This window comes from Styela clava, chromosome 3, assembly GCF_964204865.1.
Source record: "Styela clava chromosome 3, kaStyClav1.hap1.2, whole genome shotgun sequence".
Classification (NCBI taxonomy): Eukaryota; Metazoa; Chordata; class Ascidiacea; order Stolidobranchia; family Styelidae; genus Styela; species Styela clava.
In genome coordinates, this window is record NC_135252.1 from 2,643,784 (window position 1) to 2,670,077 (window position 26,294).

General features: G+C 36.7%; 3 protein-coding genes across 3 annotated transcripts; 2 read left to right on the forward strand and 1 right to left on the reverse strand.

Moving 5' to 3' along the window:
• The first annotated feature begins 3,884 nt into the window (after nucleotides 1-3,884).
• On the forward strand, nucleotides 3,885-6,123 carry LOC120341552 (uncharacterized). Its single transcript, XM_078111145.1, has 5 exons — nucleotides 3,885-4,020; nucleotides 4,260-4,419; nucleotides 4,636-4,712; nucleotides 5,116-5,228; nucleotides 5,417-6,123. Exons 1-5 carry the CDS (start codon nucleotides 3,885-3,887, stop codon nucleotides 5,621-5,623), a joined length of 693 nt encoding a protein of 230 aa, XP_077967271.1. The 3' UTR covers nucleotides 5,624-6,123.
• A 7,616-nt stretch (nucleotides 6,124-13,739) lies between these two features.
• LOC144421063 (fibrinogen C domain-containing protein 1-like) lies at nucleotides 13,740-17,510 on the forward strand. The gene is made up of 5 exons (XM_078111232.1): nucleotides 13,740-13,972; nucleotides 15,827-15,923; nucleotides 16,068-16,164; nucleotides 16,369-16,436; nucleotides 16,944-17,510. The coding sequence occupies exons 1-5, from the start codon at nucleotides 13,763-13,765 to the stop codon at nucleotides 17,219-17,221; spliced, it is 750 nt and encodes a 249-aa protein (XP_077967358.1). The 5' UTR covers nucleotides 13,740-13,762; the 3' UTR covers nucleotides 17,222-17,510.
• Nucleotides 17,511-17,646: 136 nt separating this feature from the next.
• LOC120343239 (uncharacterized) lies at nucleotides 17,647-23,392 on the reverse strand. Its single transcript, XM_039412374.2, has 7 exons — nucleotides 23,189-23,392; nucleotides 21,834-21,912; nucleotides 21,091-21,220; nucleotides 20,688-20,828; nucleotides 20,381-20,538; nucleotides 19,625-19,791; nucleotides 17,647-19,005 (listed from the first exon to the last, which is right to left on the reverse strand). Exons 1-7 carry the CDS (start codon nucleotides 23,377-23,379, stop codon nucleotides 18,735-18,737), a joined length of 1,137 nt encoding a protein of 378 aa, XP_039268308.1. The 5' UTR covers nucleotides 23,380-23,392; the 3' UTR covers nucleotides 17,647-18,734.
• Nucleotides 23,393-26,294: the final 2,902 nt, after the last annotated feature.

A 26,294-nucleotide genomic window follows, 5' to 3' on the forward strand; every position in this document is an offset into this window, starting at 1 on the left:
CTATTCCAAGTGACACTACAGGACAATTCCAGAAATTTTGCATGTTGTTAAATTCAATATATTTTTACATTTTCAGCTACATGTTTTGTTTCATTGTCCAATCAGTTGCTTTATTGAATATGTAAAAAATTGCACAAAAGTTGCACCCAACCTTGCTTAGTAAAAAAAAATATAGTAAAATATAGCGTGACACTACAGGACGGCAAATCTACCATGCACTAACAGTACATTGTGTTGTGCTGTAAATTTTTGTGATGGTACAGTAGGAGCCCATAATAATTTCTGGTGCAGTAGCTGAACTACCCCTCTATGTGTTGCTCAAGTTACTTAATGTAACACTGTAAATCCATGCCAATAATGTGCATATTGTATGTGACACTACAGGACGAGACACTACAGGACATTTTTCCACTTCGGAATAGCGGCATCTATCATCTCTTAAAATTCTGGTAATAAATCGTTAAATGGGTGAAGAAATGTCCTACAACACTGCAAACAGCACTGCAAACTTTACTAACTTAAATCCAGTGCGTCAATTCCATATGAAATAACTGTACCACACAATCAAACACTTTGTGTCAGGAATCATCACAAAATATGTCAATTATACCAAAATTTCTACATTTCAGGCCATTTTTTATAAACCATCAAAAACCTGGGTGAAATTTTAAATTGTTCGATGAAATGAATGCAGTCCAATAAAATTCCAAAGCCTTTGATATCAAAAATAAAAAAAAATTACTTTCACTACACTTTTTAAAAAATTGATGGAATTCAACTTTTGCTTGGAATGGCCCATATAAAGAAAATAAAAAGGTTGACAACGATGGTCCGCCTCGTGGCCCATCGTTGTCACGCGTTTTTATTTTTAGAAAATTTGCTTCTGCTTGGGACCAACGTTGTCAGGCATAATCCTACGCGCACAAATGTGTTCCCTGGGTTTCCAACTCACTACTGATTTTCTTGAGCAATATTCAATATGAAAATGTTCTATAAATTCTCCATGCTACAAGTTCAACAAGAAGTAATATATTTATAATAATGATAAGAGAATAAAGAATTGAATACGAAAATTCGGAAAATTTGTTTTTACGTGTAGAAGGTTATTTAATTGGAGAATGCTGCTTAAAGGGGGATGCACACATGCACGGCTACGGCTCGTCTACGACAGCCCACGGCAAGTTCGTCCGGCTGCTACCGGGTGTGATACACACATCACCGATTCTGCGCATGACTCAGCAGATCGAGATAATCGCGCGGTTGATTTTCTCGCTGCTACGGCTCTACGACGGAGTAGAAGCATGCTTGACTTTATCGCATTGCCGTGGCAAACATGCGCTAGCTTCTGCAGTATTTAGTGGTAACCTGTGTCTGTGTGGTGCGGTTTCTTGATATAATTGGTCTAAGTTGCAAGTCTAGCCTACGTGATAAACTAACGTACTGATTCCTGAGTCTGTGAACGTACCGGTAGGCTATTAATACAGGACCATTTCGAATCGATTTCATTGTTGCGCTAGGCCCAATTTTATTATACCAACCAGCGGTCAGCAAGGAAAATATACAGAAAATGGATCCCATTGGTAATCAAATCTCAAGACTCATCTCTAAAACGACGGTGATGTATACGTTGTATCAAGACATTTGGCCTACCAGGTGAGTAGCATACCGGTACGGTACCGGAACCTACCGGTGCCATACAGTACGGTACCGGTATCTAGACTACAGATATGCAGAGATTACCGGTACCGGTACTTAGTTCACTATTTACTGGTACGGTAGGTACCGTATATTGACATGCAAACATTCTTTCGCACAACACCCTGGTTTTGTGCAATTTTGAGATTCAGCTTGAATCAAAAAATCGGCAATTGAGATTTATAAAGCTGTACCGGTATTTTAGTATAGTAAAAATTAACTACTGATTATCGTTAAAATTCTCAATTACGGTATTTTCGTTGTCAGATACCATGCTAGCATACCCATCATTTTTAATCTGCATACAAATACAATTATAGGAGTCGTACTAAATTTGTATGTTCTATAACAGGGAAATGTGGGTCCATGACCTGATTCTACATGGAAGTGATAAGTCTGAATTCTTATTAGCAGAAGAAATTTTGGAATCTCCTGACGAAGAAAAATGCCATCAGTATTTTCGTATGCAAAAGTATCAATTTGAATATTTGCTCAATAAAGTTGAATCGCTAATCAGCAAAAAAGACACATTTTGGCGAAGTGCCATACCAGCCAAGCGAAGGCTAATATTGACTATTCGGTTAGTATTATATAATATGAAGTATCATTTGAATAGTTGTTCTAATAATTCAAGTATCATAATTTCTGTTTCCACTGGATATTACAACAAAATTATTCATATTTCAGTTGATATGACCTAATTCACTGTGATATCCATTGATACCTGCTTCAAATTTGGCACAAATATGCAGGGCACAAACTGCTTGATGACGAGTTCTAATAATTTTGTGTCTTTTCGTTGATTAGGATTTATATATGCAATGAGACAATGAATTTGCTTTACCGATGAATTTGTATTTTTACCGCATGATTGAATATTGTTTTTTCTTACAGATATCTGGCCACTGGTGCTTCTCAGTTGGATCTTGCATTTTCATTCCGAATCGGCCACTCAACTGTTGGGACAATTCTCAGAGAAACAATGTCTGCTCTGTGGAAAGAACTTGTTAATGAAGTTATGCCTCCACCCAGTCCCAAAAAATGGTTGGAGATAGCGAAGGAATTTAATTTTAGATGGCAGTGTCCAAATTGCATTGGGGCTCTTGATGGGAAGCATGTGCGAATAAAATGCCCTCCAAATAGTGGCAGTGAATTCTATAATTATAAGGGTTACTTTTCAATTGTTCTTTTGGCCGTCTGTGATGCGCAATATAGGTTTGTTATTGTCGACATTGGTAATTCTGGTAGACACAGTGATGGTGGAGTTTTTTCAAACTCACGATTGGGAAAAGGATTTGATCAATCCAGCCTCAATATTCCTGGCCAACAGACTCTGCCTGGCACTAGTGAATCCATCCCATTATATTTTGCTGCAGATGATGCTTTCCCGTTGAAAATTGGAATTATGAAGCCTTATCCTGGTCGTGCACTGGATAGGAGTCAGAAAATTTTCAATTATCGGTTGAGCAGGGCTAGGAGGATTGTGGAAAACACTTTTGGGATTCTAGCTGCTCGTTGGCAGGTTTTTTTCAAAACTATAAACTGTGATCCAGAATTGGCCACATTAATTGTACAATCTTGTGTTGTACTGCACAATTACCTCCAGCAACCGCAGGGGAAGACTTCTGTTTATGGTGACAGCATGGGCCCACTTGGAACAGTGACTGAAGGAAATTGGAGGAATAGCTTGCCAGCAAATTTGAATATGTTTCCTTTGCACCATTTCGGCTCAAACAATTATTCCCGAAATGCAGCTTTTTTTAGAGATAGACTGTGCCAGTTCTTTATGTCCGTAGGGGCTGTACCATGGCAGTGGAATCATTGATAAAATGGATTCTACTAGTTGAAATAAATAAAACTGTTTTGTTAAAAGCACCATCAGTAGGTTGTATGTATTTTGGTAAATTGGCTGTAATACAGTTCTTTTGTTTATTAATCTTTTATGAAGATATTGTGATTATTACGAAAAATGTTTCATCTGCCGTAATTTCTTTCGAAGCCCCATATTCCCACCTTGTTGAATTTTTGTGTGATTTTTGATGTTCTCATTCATCCATTTATAAAGTCATGATTTTATGTACTCATGGAATTGAGAAATACATGAATAATGATTTTTGGATGCTGTTAATAATGTTGCCGTTCAATTTTTCAGGTTACTTGTAGACTTGTTACTGCATTAGGAGCTAAATATGGATTTTAATGCAAGGTTAATAGACAGCATCTCAAGCAGAGAGCCTCTATACAATCAGTACCATGTTGACTACAAAAACAGAATCAAAACAGACCAGCTGTGGAAAGACGTGGCAATGGATGTGGAAGCTTCAGGTTTGCTGCTTTTCCACTTCAGTAGTGATTATAGATTCCATATTGTCTAAGCTTTTAATCATGCTTGAACAGATGGCAAAAAATTTTGAACAATAATTGCAAACAAAATTGGAGTTTTTGGAAATAAAATCCATGCCAAATAATTTGATGTTGGAATTTTGTTAGCTATGAGACACTGTTCGTAATGCCATTCATACAAGTCACTATATTACTTCATACCAATTCTCACGTTTTTTTAGTTGAGCATTGCAAAACTAGATGGAATAGTTTGAGAACAACGTATGGGAAGAAGCATAGAGAAAGAGAGAAAATTCCTAGTGGGTCAGCTGCATCACAATTGGAAAAATGGCCGTACTATTACCAATTGTCATTTCTAGATCCCTTGATTAAACACAGAAAGTGAGTTATGTTATCAATTGTTTTCTACAATAAATACGATAGCACTTTTTATACTAATATCTTCTGTGCACCTCTGGATGTTCTGTGATGCAGCATCTTGATTTGTTTGTTCATTCAAAAATTTCAAACTAGTTTGGGAATGTAATTTCAATTCAATGATAATAGTGTATTTATGTATTCAAGTTTATGTTTTTTAATCAGTATCACTCTTTGCAGAACCGTAGATAACTTGCCTCAAGCCTGTATGGAGCAAGATACCTCAATAGAGAGTTTGACTGAAAATACTAGTGAAGGTAAGCGGACTAAACAGCTCTGTAGCTAGTATCAGAACGATAAGTTGAGAGGGTCTCTTTTTATGATGGAAATGCTTGTATTATGCGCACAATCTGTAGAAGTATTGTGCAGGTATATCCATTCACTGTATACTTGAAATTATTAATTACATGATATATTTATACTTTTCACGTTAAAAATAGTGACTTGTTTGAATCTGGAATGTATAAATTCAATGTAGATTATATAAATCATAGAGATATCACAGAGCTTTATTTTTAGGGGGGTTCGAACCGGTTTTATTTTATTTTACAGTTTTCGATGTAAACTTTCCATTCATTTCTTTCATAATCGAATGGTACTCTAATCACTTATTTGATCACTTGATTACAGTAAACAAAGAACTTTTTTTATTTCCTGCAGAATCTATACAACTTGACCTTGGAAGTCCATCTTTGTGCCACAAAGAAAAGTGGAATGGAAGTTCAATCAGGACCTTTGCAAAAAGAAAAAGATCAGATAGAAGTGAAGTACAGGTAGACAAAAGATCAGTTAGCTTAGATTTAGTCCATGTTATATAGAAATCAATTTGGGTATTCCTGATTCTGTTTAAGCTGATACACTTGTCGCTGTAAATAGATTAAAGCTAACAACATTAGTGTCGTTGGAGTTGAGAATTTGATGGAATGAAAGATTTTAAGAGTATTTGATGTATTATTTTCAGGCAGAGATGGTGAACTTTTTGAGAAAAAGCACCCAGCAGCTGGAGAATACTAGATATTTAGATAAATTTGAGCATTTTGGCAATCTTGTGGCAGCTCAGTTACGTTCAAGACCGTTACTTGAAGCGGAAGCATGCATGAAAGATATGAGCATTGTGTTGTTTCGTGACATCGTGGTAGAGGTTTTTGCTTCTGAACAGGGCCAGTAGCTACACATTTTGTCTGTATACCAGATAATGAAGAAGATTGGACTTAATAAGATAAAGTTATGGCTTATATTTTAGTCATGCTTTTAATGTTATTCTTTTCATGTGGCGTTTTCATTCGTTTTGGGCAAAATAAAATAGGAAATGTAATAATGAAACAGTGATGTTGTCTTGTTTTGTGTATTTTCTGAAGAAAATGGGCTACTGGATGTATGTAGCTAATTAATATTACTTTGAATGAATAGTATTTGGAGATGGGCTCAGAAATTCTTAAATTCATGTCATCATTATGATTTGAGTGATGGATTGCTAATTTCCAGGGGTTGGCCAACATGTGAGGGCTAAGTCTCCTGTTCATAGGTTTTAAGAAAGTTATTAACATGTTTATATATGTGGTCACTTCAGAAGCCACGGTTTAAATTACGTTATGGTATGGATGACCAAACACCGCAGATTAAGATTGGGCTGTGGCAATGCAGAATGCATTAGTGATGATGGGTATTCGGTAGGCTCATTAATTGCCTCTTTGCAAACATCCCATCATGATCGTGTCATATAAACCAACTAAAAAAACTCCTATAACAATTAACAAAACACGGTCGAAAATCCAACCGTGCGTCACTTTACCCCTTGATTATTGACACACATAGTGTGTATTAGAACCGCAGAAATCAAGCCGTAGGGCCGTCGGCTACAACGCGTTCAAATGGGGAATCCCCATCGGATGCCGTTCTGCCGGGCATGTGTGCAGCGGCCTTAACTACTCAGTTGTCTGGACACTCGCGATGCCGGTACCGTACCGTCTTACCAAATACCTGTAGTCGGTTATAGTCGCTTTGCGTCCGACCGTACCGGTAGCCATGCAATCACTCATGAAAAAATGGGAGATACGGATGGTCTCGTAGAATATAGACTACTGAAACACTCTCTGCGCCTGCCCAATACCGTACAGCCGTAACGTACCGATCCAGACAAATGATAAATCGCCCGTGCTCAACCATTTATTTCAATCCATACCTCGATCCTAGTAGAATATAGTGAGTCGAGGTATGGGTTGAATCAGGATTGATGGCTGTACGGTATGGGGCAGGCGCAGAGAGTGTTTCAGTAGTCTATATTCTACGAGACCATCCGTATCTCCCATTCTTTCATGAGTGATTGCATGGCTACCGGTACTGTCAGACGGTACCGTACCGGCATCGCACGAGTGTCCAGACAACTGAGCAGTTAAGCAGCATTTTCCAATTAAATTTCCTTCTACACGTAAAAACAAATTTTCATATTCAATTCTATATCCTCTTATGATTATTATAAATATATTGCTTGTGGTTGAACTTGTAGCATGGAGAATTTATAGAACATTTTCATGTTGAATTTATTGGATATTGCTCATGAAAGTCAGTAGTGAGTTAGAAACCCAGGAAACACATTTGTGCGTGTAGGATTAAGCCTGACAACGTTGGTCCCAAGCAGCATCAAATTTTCTAAAAACAATAACGCGTGACAACGATGGGCCACGAGGCGGACCATCGTTGTCAACCTTTTTATTTTCTTTTTATCCAATTTTTTTTTTTGATTTTTTTTTTTTTTTCGTTTTTATTTTTAATTTTTTTTTTAATTTAAATTTTTTTTTCATTTCTTTTTTTTCAATTATTTTTATGTTTTTTCACAACTATTTTTTTATTTTCGCTTTTTCATTTTATTTTTTCATTTTTTTTTAAATTTTACGCGTGACAACGATGGGCCACCATAGATGAGCTATCAAAACAACACAAATTAATTTTATTTTTTATCTTCTGTGTGGGATTTGATCCTCCATATCACAATTTGTAAATTCCAGTCCCAATTTTAAGCGAGCATTATTATTATTATTGTTTCCGGGATGAAATATTTGTGCAGCAGATATAGTTGACTCTTATGCTTTTAATTTCATATCGTTTCCGTGTTATTTTCATATTATAATAATAATTAAAAACTCCGCCAATTGGTCATCGCCTGAATACTCAGTGTCGCGTATTTGCGTAACTGATCATTCGGTTAGAACACTGATACTAAATAGTTAAATAAATCGGCAATAATGGCATTTCTATGTGATCAAAATAATATTTTTCCCTAAAATCTCGGGAAATTTTCATGGAATACATTATTTACTTGATCTTTTTCAACGTTTCTAAACACGACGACGTTAAAAAGCGGTGTTGACCGGCTTTAAGCAAAATTAGAAATTGAAAAGATATGATAGGCGCAGAAAGAAACGTACGACAAGATTTCTCACATTTATCGTTTCCATCTGTTAGCGAGAGCCGTAGGTGAATTCTTACTCGTAATTCGTTGTAAATTAATACTCGGACACGAGTCCATCCAGCGCAAATACTCGGAATTCGGCCGAACCTTTTGGATTCGTCGCATCCCTAGCAATTTTGTACATTGTACAGCACTTTTTGCCGTGTTTCCCCGAAATTTAGAATTTTATTAATTTATTTTAAAGTCAAATGGGTCGCCATAAGCTGTGCTAATAAATAGTGGGTCCCAACTCTAAAAAGTTTGGGAACCACTGCTATAGGTGATACGGACAGTATTGATACGGTATGTCGTAACAATGACTGCGGTTAAATGGCGTTTGTTTTGTAGTCAGGTATTTGCCGTTGACTTGCCGACCCTTCCTGTGTATGGGAAACGTTACCGATGAGGATTGAACATTCCAAGGTGCTTGGACGGAAAAATACTTCTTAGTTGAGCATTATATAAAACCTGTCTGCTTGATATGCCAAGCAAGCATTGCAGTTATAAAGAAATTTATTGTTAAACGTCATTTCGGAACGTGCCATGGCAAATATGAAAAAACATGTTTCAAAAAGGAACCTAAAGGAAAAAAAAACGAAAAATGTTCCTTATCTATATAACAATGCAAAACATGTAATTTACACATATCGCTGTAACTCTGCGAGTACCTTTTTTTTTCAAAATGAATAACAATAATAATAACAAATTTGATAGTTGATATTAAAGCTTTGGACATCATGCAGAAACAGCATCATCTTTCACACTGGTGATACGAAAATAAAAACTATGAAGGTCTACTGCATTTGGTAATAAATGAGAATCGGCCACAAACACATCTCATTGCGTCATGCTTTAACACAGGAATGAAAGTCACCAGTGGACCATATTTGGAAGTTTTTTTAATGTGACGATTGTTCGTAGGCGCGGAAAAAATGCGACCCGCACACTAGTGGAAATGTGTACATTGGCCCACTATAGTAGGGGAGAGTGGGGCACAGTGGCCCTCATTTTTTCTTTGGCGATTTTCGAACTATTTACTACGCTATTTCAACTTCTAAAGCATATGACTACATTGTAAGAGAAACTAACTTTTTATTTCTTACCGAAGAATTTGCTCAATGGGAATATTTTTCCTGTGAGCCAGGTTTTTAAAAAAAAAAAAATTTGTTCCACTGTGCCCCGACGTCGGTATACAGTGGGACGGTGGTTGGGTCACAGTGGGACACTGAGGAGGAAATAATTTATAAAGAACAAAACACCATCAGGAAAGAAATTTTGCTTAAATATCGAGCCCTTATTCGTCCTTCAAAGCTACTGGATATTCCATTGTGTGAGATCTTCACTAAATCGGTAGTGTCTGGAAGCTCTTGCCGTGCCGCCAACTTTAACTGGAGCTCAAGGCGACATACTACATCTTCTTCATCCAGCCCGAATGTGCTTTCTTCATCTTCGGGGAAAACAAAAGCGGAATTTGTTGCTTTCGACGGGATTCTTTGCATAAATATAACTTCAAATTCCTTCTCGTCGTCGTCCTTGTCAAGAATTTTACCGACGTAATGCAACGCGTTTCCACCACGCCTTCTACTGAATTTAATAATGGCAAAATCCCCCACAGCTGCCACCCGATCTACACTATCGTCTACACGCGAATCAACTTCACTTTCCAGATCGCTATCGTCATTCAAGGGGACAGATGATTCATCACTGCTCGTTTCAGCAGGTGCCGCAGCCTTCTTTCGCTTGGGGTTCTTCTTAGAGCTTTTGATTTTGGATTGTGAGTTAGTCAATTTAGCTGTTAAAGCCTCTTTCATCGGCGTATCCGTGAGAACAAGCGTCTTTGAGCTCTTTCTCCCACGCTTTTTTTTTCGCGGACAGGCTTTGTTGAACGGTCTGACATCTTCTGGTGAGAAATGTGCAGTAGTGCCGGAGGTCCCAGGCAAAGAGCTTACATCGGCGTTGCTTGGCGCAGCCTGACACTCTTCGCTATCATCTTCTTTTGGTTCTGGGCGGTATGTAACAAAGGAAGACAAGAACTCATGGTCGCCAAATATATCTCGATCAAACGGAAATATTCCAGACACCCGAAATCCCGACTGAATATTTTCAGGCGTGAACGCGCGAATGTATGCTGTTTTAGCAACTCCGGCGATATCGTATATCGTTAGAGTTTTGCCTGCATGTTCTGGAAGAGTTAGCCACGCATCAACGGCGTTATTGTGGTAATGTTTCAGCGGCCCGTATACTGACCTGTCCAGAGGCTGTAGTTTGTGACTACAGTGGGGTGGAAATGTGAGGAGAACCAGACCATTTTCCTTTGCGTAATTGAGAGAATCAATCGTAATGTGACTCTTGTGGTTGTCCATTAGTAATAGTGCGGGAGTTGAAGGTGTGCAGTTTGCATGTTTTACGAAATGTTTCATCCATGAAAGAAAGATTTCTGAATTTATCCAACCAGATTTGTTTGCAAACCCAGCTGCACCAAGTGGCGCACCTCTCAGCATATGTTCTCTGAAGTTGACTCTAGGAAAAATGAAGCATGGAGGTATGGAGTTTCCTAGTGCATTGACTGCTCCTATCATTGTCACAAGAAGTCCCCTTTCGGCCGAAGTAATCTTTCCCACTTGCTTTATACCTGTTTCGGCAATGATCTTGGACGGCACTTAAACGGTAGTTAACCCGGTTTCGTCCATGTTATATATGGAATTTGGTTCAAACTTGTTACGCTTCATTACGGAATCAAGGTTATCAAAGAATTCGCCAACATTTTTCCCGTTGAAACTGGTAGCTCTCGACAAACTTGTGGCTTCTGGTTTGCGCAGAGAGAGTTTAGGATGACGCTGCATGAATCTGTACAGCCAGTCGCTTCCTGCCCTACTGTTCTCAACCCATGATCGCGGAATGTTTGTTCCATTTTTAACTGCCATTTTATACGCTAGCTCTCGAACCTCGTCTTTTCGAAGCCCGTAGTGGTGTCTGGATGCCTGTAGCAGATAACTCGAAAGCTCACCTTCTTCCTCATCCGAAAATATTCTTCTTACCGTGTAGTTAGGACGAAAATACTCGAGGCTATCTGAGGGCGCTGAGTCGGACACAGAACTTTCTGACATAAACTTCAGTTTTTTGACGTACCTTGATAGGGTTGTTTTGGGAATGGCATTTTCTCTTGCAGTTGTACGCAGTTTTTTGCCTTCATGAATCACCTGCTCCGCTGCTCTCTTCATTACCAATGGATCGATCTGTCCTATGGAGGTTTTTCTTTTCCTTTTACGTGGCATTTTGCTAGTTGTTTATTTAAATCAATTAGGATTGCTCTGAAATAGGAAGACAATCCAACATTGCAACTAGCAAGCAGGAGCGGGGACAGAAGGTAGGCTACTCTAGGTCCCTCAAACCCTACAGAGCTGTGGAGGGGTTCAGTGGGACACGTCCCAGTGTGTACTCGTGGTTGATGTCCCACTGTGCCCAAGCCCACCATTTTGGGATAATTGATCCTCTCACGACAAGTAGGCCAGAGTGCCGATCTATCTTATACCCCGTCATAAGCCACTGTGGGGCACCTACCTGGCATGCCAATATGGGCGACAAAAGTCATGCGGGCTGCAGTTTAGAAGAAAAAACTCCGGCAATTTATTTTTACTTTGGCCCCCTAAAAACAACGAAAGTCTCCTAACTTTTTCCAATACGACCCACCGGCGCAAATAAATTTCCTAGAGGACAGGCTTGACCGTGACTTTTTTCAGTTTGGTCACGTGGCCGGTACGACCACCGGTGTCGCTAGCGAGTGGATTGGACCACTGTGCCCATGGGCCACCGTGCCCCACTCTCCCCTACACTACACTTCACCACTACATAGAGTTTGCCGACCACTGATCTACACGAAACTGTTCGATGACGGCGGTTTCTGCAAGATATGCACAGTAATACAAGCACGCAACTCTCGAGGACACATGTTTTGTTACAAAACCATGGACTGACTCAAGAAGTTGAATAAAAAAGGCATTTGACCTCTGAGGTGTGTTATTATTGCGTTGGTGCATTGCCGCTACATGTTGATCAAGAGCGACACAGTAACGACACATATTTTGGAGCAAAATCCAAAATGCAGTTGCAGCTGTCCGTGAATACGTAGCATGTCTTAGGAACATGGCATCTTAATGCAAACTTGGTGATTTAACAGACGAATTGGTTCGTGAGATCAAATAAATCAGAACAGTTTTGGGTACAATTGAATGCAATATCAAACTCGAGTAAACTTCATGTGGCGTATTCGATTTTTATGTTTTCAAACAAGGTAATTGTTTGATGGAAATTTATTTATTGTGTGTCTGGAATTTCGGATAAATTCTCCAAATGGTAGGCAAGTGTGTACAGTAACTAGCAGTGTAGAGGGATGTCTCTCGCTGGCTAAATTCTATTAGACTTTTCAGGTAACTTTTGTAATCTGTGTTTTTGCATTATTTATCTATTATATTTATTTATGCATTATTATATCTATTTATTTATCACTATACAGTTACCACGTGGAAACAACTTTAGCGTCGAGAAATACAAATATACAAACCCAATGATATAAAATGAATTTCTTTGGTTAGCAGCCAATATGGCAGTGGAAGAGGTGGCTATCGAAGCAAATGATTCGTTTGTGTCTTCAATATCCGATGAGGAGTGCGATGTTTCTGGTGAAAAACAACTCCACATTGTTTTCGACACCCGTGGAATCAGAGCTTCAGACGATCGGAGCGAGTTTTCCATCCGTGAAGAGTCTTATTTATTTTCTTCGGGGAGTTCTCAGTCTCTGCGCTACTGATGAACATTTAACGTATAACCAACCGATTCACTCCAATCAAGCCAACCGATATAAATGAGATTGCACGCATGTAGTTTATAGCTTAACCAACTTCGACTGCTATGCAAGTCTGTGTGGAGCTTCTTCAACCTCAAAGATTCCCACCGAGATGGAATGGATTTGTACGTTTGTATAATAACTTCCACAGCGAAGTAAGTACGTGGATAGATTCTTTGAGATATCGTTATATATCAATGATTGATTTACATGGATTCGTTTGGAGCGCAAAGTGCGAAACAATGTTTTGAAAAATTAATGTCTCTGTTCTCCCAAGATTTAAGACTAACTACGCCCTTGATAATTAGTTTTCGTAATGTTATAAATATGTGAGTATTTTTTCGCAATAGTAATATTCAAATTGCACAAGAAGAATGTCATCGAAGAATATCACTATAAAACCATTGATGTTAAAAGATAATCATAACTCATTGAAAATACTGTTGTAATTAGTTTTGTATGATCTCCGATTGAACCTCATTATATCACTAGGAGGAAGCTTCACCCAAAACCTCAGGTATTAGTCTACTTATACTACTTTGTAATTTACCCCCCACATTCTATAATGGAATCAAATGACCTTCAAACACTGCACGTATCATGCTCTATCAATACAGGTTAAAATGTTATCTGCCATTTGACACTTTTTCAATATCATTTAAAGCAACAACCGATCTTTTAGTCACAATCATTTTGAACTCCTTGTACTTTTATACATTGTGCTTGCTCATGGAGAAAATTTATTGCTACACAAGCAACATCCTAATTTTTGACAAAATCAATTGGGCAATGGATGTAATTTAAGGAGTTACCCTCATTTCGACATCAAATACAAGGAACGGTTATCAGCGGGGCTTCTGATATCTATTAGATAATTCGTACTTATCGGGAAGTGATTCACCAAGAACGTGAACATGTTTCTCTCTCTCTATATATATACGTGTGATATGGGCTTAATATACAATGGGTAAACGGGCATCATGAGAGAACTATTCAAGTATTTGCTATCATTCCTGATGCTCTTGCGTTTCGTGGCTTCTCAAACCAATGAACAATGTACCATAACCTGCAGCAAAAAAAATGACAAAGATGAAGTTTTGTCTCAAATCACAACTAATGTTAATGTTGACCAAATTGGTGAATGTCATTTGGAAATGGAAAAGCTCGAAAAAAGAGTTGATAATTTGGAAAGTTCTTTAGTACCCACAGATCTCATTGGATGGACGGTAAGATCGTGTGCGTGTACCATGCAATCCTGTATTATGAGAAAACGGTGGTAGCAATTATTATTCTCTGAGTTATTTTGTTTGTGAAATGTATATTTTTTTTTTTTTTTTTTTTTTTTTTACGGATCAGAACGACAAGTCTGGAATCCAGCCCAAATGCCTTCATACCCAGACTATGCCGACGGAAGTTTATGGATCAATTCTCTTTGTAATAGAGATCACCATTTTGTATACCACGTAGAGTGGTGGGCTTCCTGTCATCACATCCGCTATATGTGAGATGGTATTTACTGAGTTGAGGTTTTACGCCGGCAACTGGGCGTTTTATATACAAGAGGTTTGAGAAGCCGAATTGAAATATGGCATGTCCAAAGAACCGAAATGAGAGACATCAGAGGAATTTGATTACCTGGGGCCGAAACATGGTAGTTACCTTTTCTTTTTACCGTATTTTTTTTTGACGATTGATTCGGATGTTGAGGATTCTGTGGAAGTTGTTGTGTCCTTTCTGGTTCTTTTGTTATTTTCCTCTGTAAGATCCACAATTGGCGGCGGTAGATTCGACTCAAGGTTCGGTGGTGCAGATGTCGCTGCTTCCGGTGTTGTTTCGAAGACCGACGAAGACGTGGTGTCGCAAGACTCAAAGTTATCAATCCTTACTTTGATGTAAGGATTGCCCTTTGGAAGGGGATGGAATGGCGTGTTTCCAATAGTTGACGACTCCTTCAATCTGTAGATTTGCCTGGGTGGTCTTGGCAATTGTGGAGATGGAGTTTTGAGTGGACTTACTACAGTCCCGACGTCCTCACATTCAGACCAGTTTTTAATTTTTCTTAGGCAGGTTAACTCCGAGTCGGAGGTAGAAAAATCACCTACCTTGTCGGTTGTTTCAGCAGGTTGTGCATCATTCTGGCTCTGCTCTGTTGTTTCGGCAGGTTGCTCGTCATTCTGGCTCTGCTCTGATGTTTCAGCAGGTTGCACGCTATTCTGACGTTGTTGTTGCGTATCTTTTCGCAGGGGTTTTCTTTTCTGCGGAGGCATGTTCCATCCTGTCACGGGGTTGGTGATGACTGGATCACGCTTCCGTTTTTGACATTCTCTTAGTAAGTGACCCGGTGTTTTACAATACTTACAGACGGCTTCGTTCTTACATTCACTGTATATATGGCCAGTGGTGAGGCACTTCCCACACGTCGGAGTGTATAACTCTCGTGGGAGGAAGGTCTTGCAGCTTTCACCATTGATAACCACGTATTCCGGCAGACGGTCTTTTTTAAAACCGTCCATTAGGAATGACGTGTGCCCGTTGTAGACGTCGGTCCCTCGATACCAATTTTGGACTGCATTTCGTACCGTTCCACAGCCCAGCTTGTTGATCTTGATCACCGCCATGTTGTATGGAGTTTCCGCCGGAATTCCCCGTATGGAGATCCGGACAGGAGCTTCACTTGGTAGTGTCACAGTGATGTTACTCTTAGCCGTTTGTATCAGGCCACCTGTAGAAGAAAGAAAACTCTCTCTGCAGCTAGAATTCGGGCTGTCCGTTGGCGCAAGCGGCCTTCGAACAGCCCTTTCACCTGATCGCAGAACCTACTTGTTGTGGTGTTGTTCCGGAGGACGTCCATCATCTTCGGGAAATCCATGTCTTCGTCGGTCTTCAGGAAGAGCGTCCGAGGTCGAGATGGTGCAGCAGCGGAAACTTCTCTGAACGATGAAGTCTTCTATTATCGTACAACACGTAGGGGTAACCATAATTATTGAAAATACCGGGCGATTGATTGTACATTCTTCTGATAAACTTGGTTTGTTCCGAATTGGTCTTAATTATACTACGATTCGTATTTTATATTGAAGGTGTTTCAACGCAGAAAAGATGGTTCCGTGAACTTTTATAGAGATTGGAATGATTATCTCGCAGGATTTGGTAATTCTGCTGGAGAATTTTGGTTGGGTGAGTTTTGTTTATTTCAGATGTAAATATTATACTTAATATTAGTGATAAATTACTTCTGGAATATTTAATTTATTTTCTGGCATGATCGTGTTTTTTAAAATAATTATAACATTTGAAAACTTTGGAAAATATTTTTGCCAGGACTGAAGGAAATTTCCAGATTAATGAAACTTGGAAAATACGAATTGCGAATCGATCTTCAAGATTTTGATGGGAATTGGAAGTATGCTTATTACAAGTAAGTTATCAAAACTTTGTTCAAAAATTCCTCAATTGCAGGCTGGAAAGCGGATATTGTCATTCATATAAATAAACTGATCTGTCTGCTTAGATCTGTTTGGTATTTATACGAATATATATTAAAATCGAATTATTGATCTAAATTGTCAATAGAAAACTATTAAAAGTATACAATTAAAATCTGTGCATCCTTGATTTTTAGAAATTTTCATATCGGGGAAGAAAAAGACGGATTCCCATTGACGACATCAGGATATGTAGGAACTGCAGGTTGAGAAAAATATCGATACAATTGTTGTTAAAAATAAGTATACGCTTGATATATTTTTGAAAATTTGTCCTTTGATAAAATGACACCAAATTCCAAGCAGTAAAAATTGGATTCTTTAAATTTTATGAGTTTTCAGTATTATAGAAACAGCTCTGCATGTAAAGTATTACAAATTAGTCTTCTTACCAGGTATATGTATCAATTTACATTTGTGACATTCAGATTGTTTTCATGCAAATTTTTAGGAGCCACATTTTGCCAATGAGCGATGGCGGTCTGTGAGGCAGATAACTTGCCCATTTCGTTTCATCGTGATGAGACGCAAATTTCATTCATAAATGTAATGTGTATTAATCAGATGGTTTATTGGAGTTTTCTCACTTTTCGTAGATGCTATAGCATAGGCCTACATGACTTAAAGAGATGGAAAACCATAAGTGTTTATATTGGACAATGTATGCATATAAAAACGCCCGAGGTAATATGATTTCAACTATCTATTACAGGAAACGACTTTCAAATAACAAACGTTCAGTTTTCTTCCAAAGATCATGACCATGATCAAGTTTCAGATGATTGCGCTGAGCGTTTCAAAGGTGCTTGGTGGTATGGAGTAGTCGAATCCACTGGTGGCCACAGATTTTGCCATTTGTCAAATCTTAACGGGCAGTATCTCCGTGGCGAACACGATACATTTGCTGTTGGTGTGAACTGGAGAGATTTCAGAGGTTATCACTACTCACTCAAGTACTCAGAAATGAAGATGAGACTGAAGGAAAATTAAATCACTACGTCCTGAGAACTTTATTACTATTTTTCATATATACCCAGTCTTCAATACACACGGTGTATCCAGATCAATTACTATGTAGAAAATTGTATTGACGTGTTTGTAAAACAAAAAACTTTATTATCTGATCTTAAATATGTGAGCGCAAATTAACATTATTATATTTATTTTTATGCGCAAAATTGTTTCACGTGAACGAAAATACATGCTAGATGCTACTAATCATATATTTATCAAGATATTCTGTATCGTTTGTTCAATTCAAAGCAATTGAAGCAGAGTCCCCTTATATTCTAGTTTCCGTTGGTTTTTGCGTTTATTTTTTGTTCGCGAAATTAGAATAAAAAACTTTTTCTAACGCAGCATAATTTTTTAGCACTAGGTGATTGAATATTGTGGAATGAGGATTGCAAACAGTATGATGTAAATTGATTTTATTGAAAAAATATTGCAACATGCAAACCAAAATTGTAGACAAAACAATGATTAAAAATTACCTTGCAGCAAAAAGTTGTTTGACGTAACTGAAGTTAAATAATATTAAACTATTGAATAAATTGCGTAAAATATCAGTAAAAAATGCTTGAAGACAAGTTATATTTTATGGAAATGTTTTCAAGATATTGTTCACATTTTCAGGGAAATACAAATTACAATGGTGTTACTCTTTTGGATAGGTGGAGATATTTTTGCACGTTACATGTTTTTGCGCGATATATATATATAATTATTTACAATATATGGCATTATTTAGATTCGATTATAAAATAAATTCATTCATTTGAACCACTCATAATGAGATTTTGTGCTAAATATTATTGGTCCTTACTGGGAAATCTTAGACGCAGTTTGCACATTTTGTGTGGAGAATTTCAGACTTACTGTGGCTCATCGGCGGGCGAAGGCCAAAGAGTTAAATAATCTCTAGCACACATGTTCAGATGTATCGAAACAAGCTCATAAAAATCAGTATTCTAATTTATCGTATGCTTTGGGCCACAACATCTGCAAGTGATAATTCGATCACAATTCAGTTGAGCAAATCACAGTAAGGGTTATGGTTGATAGTGCGGTTTGCAAATAGGCTTATGTAGAATAATGGGCAGTTGTATAATATTATAATTAACAAAAATTTTCGTAAAACACAGACAACGAGTAATCACATGCTGTACTACTCACTTACAACAGTTATTTCCAAGGTAAATTGTTTGATCACTTCTCTTATTTTTGAAAAGACGTGTCTAATTTGAAAACGATGTGTCTGGTAAACAAGCGATACGAGCTTTTCTCGAATTTTGGTTATTTGATTATTGTTCTTTTGAGGCATCGTTAGTCTGGTTAAATCATATTGCATCGCATGTGTGGTCTCCCACGAACCAACTTTGATCTTTCGCTTCATTCTAATTGCGGAAAATATTATATCAGAATCGTTTCGATTTCTTTTTCGTTTTGTTCCGAACTAGAATGCCAGACGAGAATCATATATATACGCCGGCGATATTTTTATTTATGTTATTACATTTCTTCGCCTTCTTGATGGAATTTGTAATACATTTTTGTCTTTTGATTGCTTTTGCATATATTTGACTTTTCTTCGAGTATACGGCGATGTATCCGTACACGTAATTTCTGGAATTTCCTTAGCAGAATATTTTCGACTACTGTTCTTTTTCTGATTTTGTTGAAAACTTTGTAAGCAAGTTTCTTGCTGATGTTCATTCGTAATATTTTGATTTTTTCGCTCTTTCGAAGAATCTCCGTCTTCAAGAATGCACGGCCTAAATGACAAGACAAAGTAAATATTAAAGTATAAATTATATATTCGTTTATGCATTATTTATTGGAATACATAGAAATCGCTGAACACCACTTTTTTCAATCGGGTAGAAATTCCTCGCCAGGAAGGGTAAGAATTTTGCTTTGTATTTGCGTCAGCCTGTAGCATTAATATTCTTCAGTTCGTTCTTATAACTATTATACTTATTTATACACACCACACTACCCAGTACCTAAACTGTACAAAAGAGGAAGTACAACTTGCGCATAACACTAGCTAAGAATCTATTAGAAATTGAACAAATAAAGTAGTTCTTGTGCATAATGATGTAGGAATAAATGGCTCCGCAACAGGCGAAGGAAGGAATTTGCCGAATAAGGGTTCGGTACAATATTCTTCGTTGCCTATATTTGTCGAAGAATAATCCAGTTTTTTGATAGTTACAGTAATATCTCATTAATCATTTTTCAAGTATGACAGAATTGAGCAAGGAAGTTACATACTCACAAGGCAAGATAGCGTAAATTATATATTACTTTCTGATGCCAATTCTACCACGAGCAGAGATCATTATTCGAATATGTTCACGGCAACCTGGACTTATATATTAGATATCCCACCTGTCCCAGGTAATATCCCATAGTACATTGTTTGGGTGAACAGTGGAATCCACTAAGTAAAATAATGATCCAACGTCGTCTGTCCAATTCCGTCTATTCCCACAAAATGTTCTTGAAATTTTTCGTTTCACCGTTGAATACATTTCTTTAGCTGCATCGAATTTTGACTGAAATAAAAATTTCATTGTTTCAATATCTTTGTGTAAAATAGATAAAAAGTATTCTGAATAATATAATTCCCACTACCATTTGTTGGTAATTTTAATAAACTTCCAAATTCATTCAAATCCTTTTGACGAACGTAGTGGCATCAGAATTCGAAATTTATCATAATCTGCGAATGAAATGGATGCTAGAAATACGCTTGAAATGATATAATAAATTTAATGTGTATATCCAATTCACGTGCATTCAAGCTAAAGTCGTCAGTTTACTTACAGCTCTTACCAATAAATAGGAGATATATATATATAATATATATATGGATCGTTTGGGTCAGCCAAATTCTACACCAAAATACAATAATGGTATGAAGCAGTACCCATGTGGCAAAGTCAAGTGATTACATAGTTTTGGATATCTCTACTGTCTCCTACGACCTCATCCGACAAAAATATCTTCAGCAACCGTCTTAACAAATACTGTCTTGGGAATATAACTGAAATCATACTGCCCAAGATTACGTTTTCGAAATAAAATTAGATGAAGATAAATTTCATACCACAGTCCTATTAAAAACTTGAGATAAATTCACACCTGTTTCAAATCATTTATTACTTCTTTTCTACTGATGTGCAATGGACCTGCAGTTCCAACACTTTTTATGACTTTAGCTGTTTGTTTGAACCCGCACAACAGCGCCCACTCCTGTGCACAAAAATTTCGACTTCGATCTCGTTTTTCTATATCAGAACCTGTGATGAGATATTCAATGTTTATGGTGCATTGCATCGTTGTGAAATATTTTTAATATCTTTTAATGAAATAGAAAACGAAAATGGATTTACAGAAGCCTTCCGCTTGTCGCGATATTATCTACATTATTCGTTAGAAATCAACTAACCTGCCAAAACCAAAATTCTTGCGCACAATGAGTGCCCCCGTAATGCTGCTTTCATTAATGCTGTAACGCCAAGATAATTCTCCGCGTCTACAGCAATATTTTCATAATTCCACAGTAAGAATCGTATTACATTGACATGTCCTAGAATTAGTATTCAAATATACAAAAGGAAGTTTATTTCGACAAAATAACTACTGGAAAAGTTCGACAAGTTATGAACGCAACCATGGTTGATGGAAGAAAAGTGAAGTACCGTCAAATCAAAAGAGTATTGCACAGGATATTTTAACAGTGACAATAGGTAGAAAAAAGTCACAGAAAAGAGGCAGAGATTACAGAGCTGCGTGTTAAGAATATAGGAAAAGGGAAAAGAATCGAGCAACACCAAAAATGACAAATTTACCTCCCTGAGCTGCTAACATCAACGCTGTATTTCCATCTTTGTCCCGTTTATTGATATCCACTTGTGTATTAAATGCGAAATACTTCACAACGGGCATACAACCGCTCATACATGCAACTGTCATCGACGGCTACTTGAAAAAAAAATGAGAAAATAACAAAAAACGCATTGTACTCCGGTGAACAAAGGGGAATTACGTTTTTAACGAAAGAAATCGTTTTAAACAATGGTAAGATAAAAAAAATAGTCCAAGTTCATGAACATCTGTCTAAATCTAACTGTCGCAAGATTAGTGTTTTTTGATTTCCACAATTAACCGCATGTTAATGGTTAACTGCACAATGGTAAAATGGCAAAAACGAAATCTTCCATTATGACAGAAGTATACCCAAAGTATACCAGATTTATGGGCAATCTCTTTATATTAAGAATAAAGTATTGGTATAATTCAGTTTATAATGTGCGAAGTAATGACGCGAGGCATCAAAATCGGCGATATATTATCTTGACATTTGTGCAACTTTTCCTTTTTAAAATTTAATAAAAATGTATATTTTCATATATCTTCTCCAGCTGCATTGATAGCTCAAAAGTATTTTCAGGAAAAAGTTTCCGCTATGAATTGATATGCAAAAACATCACTGGTGGGCAAAAAAAGTGTACATCGTCAACATTGTAGCAGATTCTATTGTAATATATATTATTATCAAATTGAAAAAATATTTTCGAGATTGTGCACAGACCTGATCATTGCTTGCAAATTTTCCCAGTATTTGACCGATGTGTGCTTCTATTAAAGAGCGAACTGGATTTTCCGTTTCTCTAAACATAAAATACGAAATTGGAAACATTTCAGCCCATATAGCCTACAATAGGAATTGACGAGATTTAAGCACAATAATATACCATTTTAATGTCAAATTATAAAAACTGGTATAATAAGATATGTTGTTTATTTCGGACATCTGTAAAGTATTTGAATTGGTCGAGAAGCCAATTCGAACAAACTTCATTTGAAGGTTCGATGCAAACCATTTTAATATTACTTTGCGTTTGGATTTTAGTAATAAAATATGAAGACTTGAATGACATCACAAAAATTGTTTTCCTCAATTCTCTGAATGAACTCGAAATAAATGTTCGTAGTCATTTTGAATGAACGACAATACATAAAACCTACTTCAAAGATGAACTCATATTTTCCAACAAACATATCAGCTACCCCTGGGAAATAAAAATAATCCCACTCCATATGCGTCTGTCTAGAATTTACAGTATGGGACATGTTTCCAACCATTCTACTTTCTTTCTACTATTATATTGTTATCATTTAATATTTTATAACGAGTAGACATTGATTAATACTGATTCCACATTTGCCCTCATTCAGGTCACACGGAAATTTGGAAAATAAAATAAAAATGACTAAAATATGTATTGCTGCTAGTATAAGCTGATGTCATTTTAGAAAAAAATTTCGTTTTTAATTTGGCAAGTTTTACGGGGTTCAGACAATTTTAATACACACTACCCCATGCCATTCTTTGGTTTCAATACAAAAAAATAGTGTATTGTCAAATGAATGATATTCTGGATTTCCAACCGAGGTTTTATTCATCATATTAAATAGCTGATTTATTGTTTTAAGTTCAAATATTGCCTTGTTTTGGTGATTTCCTTACAATTTGAGCACGTCCCATACGATGTTTCCAAAAAATCCCAATTGATCACAATGGCACGCAACTGTAGTGTTTTATTACTCATCATGCGTGGTTAATATAGTATCAGAGCTAATATTGTAATAATATCTTAGTCATACATCATTTCAAGTTTTAAAATTTTGCCATTGTTTCCAAGTAGGTTGAGTCATGCACATACTCATGCGATACTCAGTCTCCACATATAATATTGATGAGCATTGAATATTTCAAGTAGAACAAGAATTATACATATCTCTTCCTTTTCATTGATTTTAAAGTATCTATTAATCGATGGCATTAATTTAAGTACTTGGATACTCTTAAGAAAATGGGTTGTTAAAATAAAAATGGTAGGTAGCATTTAATATATACTGAAGTTTAAAACACATTGAACTTACCCACTGTTATTCAGTCCTCCTATTTCTTGTAGTTCTTGTCCACACTCTGACAAAATTTCGCCTTCATCAGACATTACCTCAACTTTAACACAATCACATTGTCTGTCGATAGGTTCCTTGCATTCTTCGATGAATAACTTAGTGTTATTGTTACTATCATTCATTTCAGTGAAACTTGAGTCATGTAGCATAACTTATGATAAACTTGCATTTTTAGAAAAAATAAAAACAAAGTTAGGTTAAATAAACAGAGCAGTTACTGCTGCATAAGAAATTTTGTCCTGTACTATATTACCTGAACGAAAATATCAAATTAAATATCAATAAAAGCAAATGATTTCATCTGTTCTTATCTCAGAGCAATTGTTGTTAAGTTCTTTCTGTTTCCCGTGACTCCGTTCATAGTTTACAGTAGAAGTGTGCAACTTTGTAATTTAGTTCAATCTGATTCGTGCGAGTAATCCCAGGCCTTTAGCTTTAACTGAGTCCAATTTATTATCTATGCATATGACGTCACAATACCCTAACAGCTAGCCTGCGCGGAGCGAACAACGTATTGTCATAAGATCAATAACCAAAACACTTGTGCCTGTAACTATTAGCAAGCTCATGTTAAATAAAGTTGCGGCCCGCGGTTTCACCCGGTTATTTGTATCTGGCCCCCCTGTAGTAAATTTTGAACACCCCTGGTTTTACAGTACAGTTTTACAGTATATCGAACAATATCGAAGCTGAGTATATTTTTTCCATGAAATCTAATCTACCGCAAGCTTCCCTCAACCACCTTTCCAAGAATAAAAAAATGTTGTAACGATCAAGTTCCAACCTAGGGCCTGCTTAATTAAGGTTAAGGTTAATTAAGAACATCAAATTCTCAACGCTACCAACTTAAATAGTACTTGGTGAAACAAAATCTGCACGCACTTTGGTATTCAAACCTCATAAATACTGCATGTTTTTTTTATCCAAAACAACGAAATCGATTAAGAAAATAAAATGAATGATGTTATCAAATATTCACGACGTCAGATGACCTTGTACGTTTCTTCGACGTCCCTAAATTTGACGTTAGAACAAAGTTGTCGTTAAAAAATTTTTGTGACGCATCAGGTTGCTTTATTTGGCACTTCCTACGCGAAAGGTACCGAAGTAGAAATGAGATCATTTTTACTAAAGCTTTGTCTAAGACTAAAGCAATAAACAGTCTTAATATTGCTTTCAGAATCTATAGTGTTGGTACAAATATATACAACGCCAGATGTATACAGCTGTACCAATTCGCAAACAAATACTGAAGTCGTGGATCAAATAATAAAAATTAATGAAGTGGTACATATTAATATATATATATATAGCATTAAAACCTCTCATTCAATAGAAATATTTCGCTGGTATCTCACTAACCGTATATACCCTTGTCTTGTACAACAACTAACCTTTTGATCGTTAAATTTTCATATTTACCTTACTTAATGCCTCTCTATAAGTATTTTCGTTCAATCAAACTTGCACTAAAGTACTGTAGTTCACCCTTGCGGGAATATGAAGGAAGAACATCGTGCAAAGGCTTCATCCAACCTCGTACTATGACACAGCTGTAGAGTACAACTAGTTTGCTCATATCTATACCTCTTTGTCTTTTCCTTATTAGCATTAGGTTACCCAGTTCATTCTAAAGTGAAAGTATTTATGTGCACAGATATTATTTATAGAATCAAACGTATATTATTGCAACGATTTCGCTATTGAAAATTGGGATAAAAATTAGCAGCCAAGCCATTGGTTTACTATTACTTAAAAAACAGAATAGCATATTGCAAATAAATATTTATTCTTATAGTCATCATAAAGCAGCAGTACTCGACATATTATATCATATCTAAATCATTCTATCTCAGAAAATGTATCGATTTTTCAATAATTTCAATTAATCCGTTGCGTAACCCAACATAATAGATTCAATCGTAACTGATTAACGTCAATTAATGATTCGTTTGACTGTGATAAACGATTTTTATTATCCGTAATACTCTTTAAAATGTTACTCATTCTAATCTTAATCTAAATTAACGATATAGCCAGATGTCGGAAATTTGTGTAGACCCTCTGTCTGTAAACCTATTATCTCGTTCTGTAGATATTGTACAATTAATTTATGCGTAGAAGTATAAATTTACAACCAAATAAAATGAAGAACAACACTGTAAAGCCGACCTGCTATTTACATGGCCACAAGGTGATTTGAAAATATTCATTTGAGAACGGACAAATTAATGGACAGATGTATATTTATGTAGCCTACTCATTTGTAGCCGGAAACAAACTCAGAAGAACTTTGTTTTGCCTACGGTAAAGTGGCATCAGTTTCACACCACAATAAGTATTATTTGAAAACCTACTGTTATTGGCGAAGCAATTTTTCAGCCTGATGGGAAGCACCTACATGCATTCGTGATTTGCGTACTAATATTTCGAATTATATACGGTATAACTTCGATAAAAACCGTCAACAATTTTTATCAACTTCGGATCACGAACTACCACCCCTTACTCACTAGAAATGTAACAGTAGTTGCGCAAGGTAGTTTCGTAAAGAAATATCGAAAACAGATTCGCTCCAAACAGCATTCACCGAAGCGTGTTGAGCTTCTATGATCAAAAAAACTTGAATTCACATTTATAAAGAACCCGGCGAAGATAGTTACCTTGAGATGTCAAAATAGCCAGAGTAAATGAACTAACCGCTAATAGATAAATGCCCGCACAAATATCAAAACTACCACGTTTAAATATCCCATCGCTGTCACGAATAAATTTTAATGCAAGCTGGTCGATTCATAGAATTAAACATATGGTGGCTATTTTGCTCTCTACCTGATTTAGGAGATAGTAAGAGATTTGTATTCCGATACCGACGCTAACTATTATTAACTCGGTCCATTCATAGTTAAGTACACGCTCAGCAAAATCCCCTGGCTATCTTGTAACTTGACCTTTAAATAACAAAGAGAGGAGCAAGAATGCCAGCGAGTACTTGCCCAATTGAGGTTACAAGTTATAGATTGCGAGTTACGTGACTCGTCTTTAACTCTGGAAGACAAAGTAT